Raw genomic sequence first — 10,012 nt, forward strand, 5'->3', positions numbered from 1 at the left:
TTATTTTTATTGTTATTATATATATTTTAAGGAATATGACAAAAAAGATATTGTAGGTATTGAAGGGGGGGTCTCTGCGAGGAGCAGTGGTACAAAGGGGGAACAAGAATGTGATTCAATTCTATTTAATTAAAATATGTTTTTAAATGTTAACAAATTCAGATAAATTGAAATCATGTAACTTTTCTCATCATAATGCAATAAAAGTTTAAAAATATGTTCAGTCAATATAGTATCTATGCTTCATAGGAATCCTGATACAAGCTTTTCATCAAAATGGGATGAAATACAATAACATAGCTTTGTTAATAAACACTATCCTTCCGGAACATTAGCCCAGAAACTTGGAATACCCAAGATACAATTCACAAACCAAATGAAAGTCAAGAAGAAGGAAAACCATAGTATGGATACTTAGTTCTTCTTAGAAGGGATAACAAAATACCCATTGGAGGAGATAGAAAGTGTGGAGCAGAGACTGAAGGAAAGACCATCCAGATATTGCACCACTGGGGATCCATTCTACATACAGCCACCAAACCCAGACACTATTGTGGATGCCAAGAAGTACTTGCTGGCAGGAGCCTGACATAGCTGTCTCCTGAGAGGCTCCGACAGTGCCTGACAAATACAGAGGTGGATGCTTGCAGCCAACCATTGGACTGAGCACAAGGTCCCCAATGGATGAGCCAAAGATAAGCCCAGAGGAGCTAAGGAAAGGACCAAAGGAGCTGAAGGAGCTTGTATCCCCATAGGAGGAACAACATAACAATATGAATTAACCAGTACCCCCAGAGCTCCCAGGGACTAAACTACCAAGCAAAGAGCACACATGGAGGGACCCATGGCTTCAGCTGCATGTGTAGCAGAGGATGGCCTGGATGGACATCAGTGAGAGGAGAGGTCCTTGGTCCTGAGAAGGCTCAATGCCCCACTGTAGGGAAATATCAGGACAGGGAAGAGGGAGTGGGTGGGTTTGTGAGCAGGGGGAGTAGCGATGGGATGGGAGATTTTGGAGGGCAAACCAGGAAAAGGGATAATATTTGAAATGTAAATAAAAAAATATCTAATAAAAATAAAATAAACACTTTCTTACATACATATAAACATTTCACTCCTTGCAATTTTACTAAGAGAACCCCATTCCAAGAAAATATAACTAATCATAAATATTTACTTCAAGGCCCTCTTTAGAATTTAGTTCTAGAAAGAATAACTTTCCATAACTTAAGACACATTGAGTGGAGTAAAGTTGAGTAGTTTAAGCATAATAATAATTATTTATTTTATGAAGTACTCAGAGGCATTGGAATAGCATGTCTCCCAGTTCATTTCACTTTCAGATGATTGGGGGTTGCACAACTGCTAAGTGCTCACATGCATGGGAACATGTTATTACTAGCTATTTATTTATATCAAATATTACTGGTTATTTACATCAAATGTTATACACAGTAATGTGGCCCCTCAACATATCAGGGGTCTCACAAGAATTCTTAATTATACCTAGAATAATGGATCACAACAATCATTAGATCCTTTAATACAGTTTCTTTTGTTTTGATGACCCATGAAATAATTTTATCTGTTACTTTATAACTATAAACTGGCTACTGCTATGAATCATAATGTAAATATTTGACATGCAGGATATTTGATATTCAACCTCTATGAAAGTGTTATTTGACCTCAAATGAGGTTGCAACCACTGAAAAACACATGCTTACCTCCCCTATAAAACCTGAAGGATTCATGTGAAGCATCAATTCCAACAGAGATGGGCCCTATAGTTGCTACAGCTTGCATTAAGGCTTCCTCAGTCCTTGAGACAAGTGAAATGCCTGTGACTGTAGCAGCAGAACGTTTAACGAGGAACCTGCAGTGTCCTTCCTTTAAAAGGTAGAAAGGAATCAGTTATTTCCATTCACCTGCATGGAAGCATGAGTCAAAAAATCACAAAATTGCATTTTGTAGCTGAATATCCCCAAGTCTGGACTGTTATAGAACATCCCAGGAAGTGAAATTAACTGACATATTTGGAACAAATATCAGACCTCATATGTTCAATGACAACCCATAGATCTTTCTGTCCATAAGAAATTTCCACAGGAAGAAATATCTATTGTATGTGGAATGATTTCCAAATTCTGTGTGTGCAAAGAAGCAGAAACAGCTACATGGAACCATTATATTATGAGGGTGTGGCAAACTGATAATGAGAACTTGATGGTATGCAGTAATTCTACCTTCCAATGTCAGTTCAGAGGCCTGGATTATTCCTACAATTTTCTATTTCCTGAGATGGGTGAAATAACAATAGCATAGAAAATCCACTTACCCTTCCTTCATATGGATATGTTGACTCAGCCTCCAGACCTCCATTTTTCCACACATACTTTAAGGCACGTACTGTACTGCCCATTAAACAGCCGTAATTCCCTTCAGATCTAGAACAGTCCACTAGGTTTTGTGGACTCAGTGAAACCAGTCTGCCTGTTTTCCTGAACAGCTGTCCTTCTATGGCACCAGCCGCAGAGAAAGCCCAACAAGAATTACATCTGCCCTAAGTAGAGAAAAATAGTCATACACAAACAAGTAGCAACCCCAAATCAGAGAGCTAAATGCTGTGACAAAGAATGAATTGCTTGCAGGTTATTGGTGCCAAGGGATGAAGTTTCACTTTTTTGGGGGAACTGGCTGCTGCCAGCTTGCTTGTAACTGAATGAATGGCTATATACTCATGCACATATATGTGCATGAAAATATGGGTCAGACAGAAAGTTTTCTGGCTGCCATCAGCAACAATAAATAAGGCACAGAAACAACTGTAAAGGGATTGAATGGAGGCCACTAGGTAGAGGTAGATAAACGTGGATGCACAGGATCCAGACATATTATGCAATATATAAAGCATTCAAAAAATTTTTAAAAGTATTATTAAAAGTGAATTCTTGTTATTATGAATAAAGCTGCTACAAACATAGTTGAGCAGTTGTCTTTGTGAGATGTTGGAACATCTTTTGGGTATATGCCTAAGAAGGTATAGTTGAGTCTTGAGATAGAAATGTTTACAATTTTCTAAGAAAATTCCAAATTAATTTCCTAGGTGGTTGTACAAGTTTGTATTCCCACCAGCAATGAAGAAGTGTTTCTCTTGCTCTGCACCCTCCCCATCATGTGTGATTTCTTTGAAATTTTGATCTTAGCCATTTTTATAGGAGTAAAATGGAATGTCATAGTTGTTTTATTTGCATTTTCCTGATGACTAAGGACTTTGAACATTTAAGTGTTTCTTGGCCATTCTAGATTCTGCTGTTGAGAATTCTCTGATTAGTTCTGTGCCCCACTTTGTAATTGGTTTATCTGTGTTGTTGATGTCTATCTTTTTCTTCTCCTTTTTTTTTTGAGACAGGGTTTCTCTGTATAGCCCTGGCTGTCCTGTAACTCACTCTGTAGACCTTTAGAGGTCTGGCCTTGAATTCAGAAATTAACCTGCCTCTGCCTCCCAAGTGCTGAGATTAAAGGCGTGTGCCACCTCTGGCCAGCAATGGTATCTAACTTCTTTAGTTCTCTGAAAATATTGGACTTAGCCCTCTTTCAGATGTAGGGATAGTAAAGATCCTTCCCAGTGTGTGTGCTGCTGATTTGTACTAGTGACTATGTCCTCTGCCTTATAAAAGCTTTGTAGTTTCACAAGGTCCCATTACTCCAGAGTCAAATAGCCTGGATGTTTAGGGCTCTCAGAGACTGAACCACCAACCAAAGAACACATGGGCTGGACCTAGACCTCCCCACTCACATGTACCAGATATGTAGCTTGACCTTTATGTTGGTTGAACAATTGGAACAGGGGCTATCCCAAAAGCTGTTGCATGTATGTGGGGTATGTTCTACTAGCTGGGCTGCCTTGTCAGGCTTCAAAGGGAGAAAAAGCTCCTAACCTCTCAGAGACTGGAAGTGCTGGCAAGGGCAGGAACTCAAGGGGTGTTCAAAGGAGAAGAGGAGGGGAATGGGAAAAACACTGTGAGAGGTGACCAGAAAGGGGGGCAGAGTACCGGATATAACGTGAATACGTAAAAAAAAAATTAAATTAAAAACACCCCAAAAAACCAAAAAGCAAAAGAACAAATTAAATAAGTAAAAAATTAAATTTGTAAAAAAAGTAAATTGTGTGTCACTCTATGCTCAACACACACAGAGATGTCAATGCTATTTTTTTCTCCCCAATGACTGAAAAAGATACTTCTATACCTGATCCTTCACAGAAGTCACATAGCCTCTTCTTCTCCAGTCCACAAATTTGGGGAGATAACCAACAATAGGTTGGTAGATATTTTTCTTCATCCTAAGATTTGGGACTGGAATATCAGTCATCATTTTCCTGTATTCCTCACTGGTCTTCAAGGAAAAGAACATTAATCATTAAAAAGCAAAAAATCCACATAAAGAATTAAAAAATAAACATGATGCAGTCTGCCTCAAACTCACCATGTCACCAAAGGTGTTAACGTCCATGGTGAAGTTTGTCTTTCCCTGGTCATATTCAATATTATGCTGTTTGACCACTCTCATGTTTTCCTCCCATACTGCTCTCTTCTGTCCTTCTTCCTCCTGGAAATAAACATAATATGTGACATTTCCTTATACTTAAAGCTGTACATAAGCTGACCAAGGGTACTCACTGCCAAAAGTCATGAAACAGGTCTCAGAAAACTGCAAAAAGTGTCATTCTTCACATACATGAGAATAGAAATTCTGACCATCCTGTATTTTTGGTGTATGACTTTGGAGAATTCCTTAATAAAAGGTGGTGTCTCTGACCTTTGTTTCACCCATATTTCCCAAGAAGAACCATTCTACATGAGGTCTGGCTGAACAGTGTTCATATTACTAACCAGGCTGTAGTTTTTGTTATATTTTATCTTCCATGCCTGCCATTCAGAATCCAAACTGGGATCAGATGATTGAGTAGCTTCGGCCACTCCTAAGCACAGGATGGCCAGCCAGACAGCAGGACCCATGCCTCAAGCACCTAGATGATAAGGAAGGGAAATAAAGATGTCCATCTGTAGCTCTTTCAAAATGCCTGCCACTCCTTTCAGAGAAATAAAGACATATGCATTGGATAAAATTACTTGAAGTACTTTTTTCAAATATCTATTCACAGATTTTGAAAATAGATAAATATTTACTTAGGGTTAAAGATTCCATGGATGATATTTAGTTATTCCACCAAAATGCACAGCATGTGTCTCCAAATCTGAGAATAGCCTGTGTATTACAGTCTTACATTATCAGAAAGATGTCCATGAACCTCAAAATTGAAATGTTAGACAGTCAATGATGTAGGACATGGATTTGTATGAAATTATGTAGCATCTGGTTCCAAGCACAAGACCCTTAGAGTTGTGGCCAAATGACTTTCATATTCCTGCCTAATAGAAAATATGTGTATTTGTCTTGAAGACTCCCATCTTGAATGAAAAATTTCTAAGCTCTTCTTCTTTGAAAATATGGAAATAATCAGTACTATTCCCTTGGTACTGTCTTTCTGAGTACATACCATGACCACTACTTCAGTGATAAAAGGGTCACAAGGAAAAGCCACTGGATACTAGTGGAGGTAGTATACAAAAGAGAGCCATTCACAAGATTCAAATCATGACTTAATGTTACCTTAAACAACACTCACTCTAAGTCTTGAAAGCTATGTCATCTGCGAATACTTTTGCACATGTCAATGAAGAATTATAGTTTACCAGTCACAGTGTGTACTAGGGTGGAAAAGATACCTGAGACACAAGAGACCAGCTATGGCTCTCTCTGGAAAAGTCTCAGATTTTTACTTATGGTAATAAATGTCAAGTTAACCATGTAGGGTCTGCTCTTCCCCTTAATTTTTCTACCTTCTTCTACCTGCAAACAATAAGACTATAGATATTGAGAAAATAGTCTCATTTCTGGAAATTATGGCAGATTCTTTCAAACACTTTTCTTATCTAGGCATACTTCCTGTTCTTTATTAGAAGAGGTAAGACCTTACCAGGAAGACTTCTAATGACTTTATGCACTCCACAAACTCAGATCTTCACATGTGGCTGAGATCCCAGGATCTGACCCTGCTATACTTCACTTGAGCTTTAAATACAGTTTCAGGCCAGGAAGTCAGTCTTGCCCTTCTTCTGATTTGCTATGATAGTGACTGGATTAGGCCTCCAGGCTCTGGAACACATACTGAGATTTGATCCCACCTATCCTGAAGGGTTGGGTGTGGGAAACTTCAATAGACAGCTTGGAGCTGATCCTGCTGATCCTGTGGATCATAGCAGGATCCTCCTTGCATCACGTGATACTTAATGCATTTCCCTCCTGAATGGCTTAAGAAAAATGTTTTTCTAGTAAAGCTGTATGGAATTTTAGTCTAACATTGTCTTAGTGTTACTATTGCTGTGATAAAACATGAGGACAAAAGAAACTTGAGAATGAAAGGGTTTTTTCTGCTTACTCTTCCATCTTACAGTTCATCACCAAAGGAAGTCAGAACAGGAGTGCAAGTAGGGCAATAACCTGGAGGCAGGAGATGATGCAGAGCCCATGAAGGAATGCTAATTCTTGGCTTGTTCGTCATGACTTACTCAGCTTGCTTTCTAATAAAACCCAGGAGAGATATACCAAGAATGGTATCATCCATAATGGGATTCCCTCTACTGCCTGCCTCAGTATGTTACTAATTAAGAAAATGCCCTACAGAGCCTATAGGCCAATCTTATAGATAAATTTTCTCTACTGAGGCTACCACTTCTATGATGACTAGCTTATGTCAAGTTGACATAAAACTATCCAATACAGTTATTTTGATTAGAGTGGGAGGCTTTATTTACCATCTATGGAATGGATGAGTATGCTACAGTTTAGTATTACATGATTAGTCCACAGCTGCAGAGGGATCCTGTGAGAATGCAAACCCTGCTATGGGTCTCTCTTTGTCAATGTGGAAGATAACTTGTCTCAAAAGAAGCTTAAGTAAGAGTGACACCCCATTTGGAAAGTGATGCTAAGGCCTAAGTGGGAAAATGAATGCCCTGGTACTCTGGATCTCATGAGACTTTCTGATGAATTTTGTATTTAAGATTGCATCAGACACTCATCAGCGCATATGATTTTAAGTTTGCATTATGTTACATGTTTACTACTTTATGTACATACAGTAGTGGATTTAAGTACTTACCACTTTTTGCAGCTATTTACAATCTCTATTAATGCATTTCTTATTTTGGCAGGGAACTCTGGACTCATTAAATAATAATTCTCTATCCTTTCCTTCCAAACTCAACATACATAAGTTTGTGTTTGCTTTATAGATATTTGTCTATATCTGAGAGTTGAATATTTTTTCATACTATTTTTATTGGATATCTTATTTATTTACATTTCAAATGTTATCCCCTTTCTTGATTTCCCCCAGATACTCCCTATCCCATCCCTACTACTACTGCTTTAATGAGGGTATGCCTCCACCCATCAACCCACTCCTGCTTCCCCTCCCTCAGAATTCCCTACACTGGGACAATGAACCTTCACACAACCAAGGGCCTCTTCTCCCACTGATACCCGATAAGGCTATCCTCTGCTGCATATATGGCTGGAGGCATGAATCCCTTTATGTGTGCTCCTTGGTTTGTGGTTTAGACCCTGGAACTTCTAGTTGATTGATATTGTTGTTCTTCCTATGGGTTTGCAAACCCCTTCATCTCCTTCAGTCCTTTCTCTAACTCCTCCATTTAGGACCCCATGATCAATTCAATGGTTGGCTGCAAGCATCTGCCTCTGTATATGTCAGCCTATGGCAGAGTCTCTCAGGAGACAGCTATATCTGGCTCTTGTCAGCATGCACTTCTTGGCATCCACAATAGTGTCTGCATTTGGTGACTGTATATGGGATGTATCCCCAGGAGGGGTAGTGACTGGATGACCTTTCCTTCAGTCTGTGCTCCACACTTTGTCTCTGTATTTTCTCCTGTGAGTATTTTGTTAAACCTTCTAAGAAGGACCAAAACACCCACACTTGTCTTCCTTTCTTGAGTTTCATGAGGTCTATAAATATTATCTTTGTTATTCTGAGCTTTTGGGCCAATATACATTTATCAGTAAGTGCATACCATGTGTATTCTTTTGTGATTGGATTACCTCACTCAGGATAATATTTTCTAGTTCTATCCATTTGCCTAAGAATTTCATGAAATCATTGTTTTTAATAGCTGAGTAGTACTCCATTGTGTAAATGTACTACCTTTTCTGTATCCATTCCTCTGTTGAAGGACATCTGGGTTCTTTCCAGCTTCTGGCTATTATAAAAAAGGATGCTATGAACATAATGGAGCATATGTCCTTGTTACATTGTGGAGCATCTTTGGATATATGCCCAGGAGTGGTACAGCTATGTCCTCAAGTAGTACTATGTCTAATTTTCTGAGGAATCACCAGACTGATTTCCAGAGTGGTTGCACAAGCTTGCAAATCCTACCAACAATGGAAGAGTGTTCCTCTTTCTCCACATCCTTGCCAGCATCTGCTGTCTCCTAAGATTTTTATCTTAGTCATTTGGACTGGTGTGAGGTGAAATCTCAGGGTTATTTTGATTTACATTTTCCTGATATCTAAGTATGTTGAACATTTCTTTAGGTGCTTGTTGGCCATTTGATATTGCTCAGTAGAAAATTCTTTGGTTAGCTCTATTCTCCATTGTTAATAGGTTTATTTGATTCTCTGGAATCTAACTTCCTGAATTCTTTGTATGTATTGGATATTAGCATTCTACCAGATGTAGGATTGGTAAAGATCTTTACCCAATCTGTTGTTTGCCATTTTGTCCTATTGACAGTGTCCTTTGCTTTACAGACACATTGCAATTTTATGAGGTCTTATTTGTCAATTCTTGATCTTAGAGCATAAGCCAGTGGTGTTCTGTTCTTCTATGCCCATGTGTTCAAGGCTCTTCCCTATTTTCTCTTCTATTAGTTTCTATGTATCTGATTTTATGTGGAGGTCCTTGATCCACTTGGACTTGAGCTTTGTACAAGGAGATAACAATGGATAGATTTGCATTCTTCTACATGCTGACCACCAGTTGAACCAGCACCATTTCTAACCATAGGCATGTTGAAAGAAATCTCCATTGTAGTCATATTAAAAGTAAGAATGTTTAGAAATAAATGAGTCTTTACTTGCTATTGTCAAAATCTCCTCCTTTATGCAAGTTATGTAATTTCATATTACATGGAAGCACTGTATTTGGTTTGTCCATTGATTGTTGTATCTTTTCATTCTTCAGATACAGGATGTATAATATGATACAGGTCAACCCTACAGCCTATACTACTCAACATTCAAAAAACTAAACTTAAGCCAGAAATGTCTAAAAGTAGGAAAACATTGAAGGATATTTATGTGAGAATTAGTAATGCCATATTAAGTCTTTAATTAAGTCTTTAAATCTTTAAAAAACATATTCATTCATTATTTGTTAAGTGAGACTTGTATTGTTTGATTCTGAAATTTTAGTCTTCTGATAATGTGTATTGGTGTCATTCTACTTTCATCATCAATCCTGGTAACTCAGGTCATCACAATCATTATTTTTCTCTGAACAGCCATCATATGTGATGAGATATTTCTCCCTCACTCCACACCAGGTGAAGTCTTCTTTTTATTTATTTATTTATTTATTTATTTATTTATTTATTTATTTAATTTATAGGTGAATTTTTTTAACTTTTATTGCATTATCAGAAAAGTTACATGATTTCAATTTATCTGAATTTGTTAACATTTAAAAACATATTTTAATTAAATAGAATTGAATCACATTCTTGTTCCACTTTTGTAACACTGCTCCTCCCATAGACCCCCCTTCAATACCTATAATATAATTTTTCATATTCCTTAAATTTATAAAATATTATAAAAATAAAAATAAGTATTATAAAAGTTGTTTGATATAAAACAACAATCA

At 37.7% G+C, this 10,012-nt stretch overlaps 1 protein-coding gene across 1 annotated transcript in view; it reads right to left on the minus strand.

Annotated features, from left to right (window-relative positions):
• Window positions 1-6,120, minus strand: part of LOC116081929 (cathepsin 8-like) — a 10,424-nt gene extending 4,304 nt beyond the window's left edge. Inside the window, exons 1-6 of the mRNA XM_031358663.1 lie at window positions 6,044-6,120; window positions 4,896-5,032; window positions 4,489-4,611; window positions 4,252-4,398; window positions 2,339-2,563; window positions 1,728-1,890 (exon numbers count right to left, since the gene is read on the minus strand). Of these exons, the coding sequence (XP_031214523.1) occupies window positions 1,728-1,890; window positions 2,339-2,563; window positions 4,252-4,398; window positions 4,489-4,611; window positions 4,896-5,021 (784 nt within the window). The 5' untranslated portion in view covers window positions 5,022-5,032; window positions 6,044-6,120. The remainder of the gene's footprint in view (window positions 1-1,727; window positions 1,891-2,338; window positions 2,564-4,251; window positions 4,399-4,488; window positions 4,612-4,895; window positions 5,033-6,043) is intronic.
• Window positions 6,121-10,012: the final 3,892 nt, after the last annotated feature.

Source organism: Mastomys coucha, unplaced genomic scaffold (assembly GCF_008632895.1).
Source record: "Mastomys coucha isolate ucsf_1 unplaced genomic scaffold, UCSF_Mcou_1 pScaffold7, whole genome shotgun sequence".
Taxonomy (NCBI): Eukaryota; Metazoa; Chordata; class Mammalia; order Rodentia; family Muridae; genus Mastomys; species Mastomys coucha.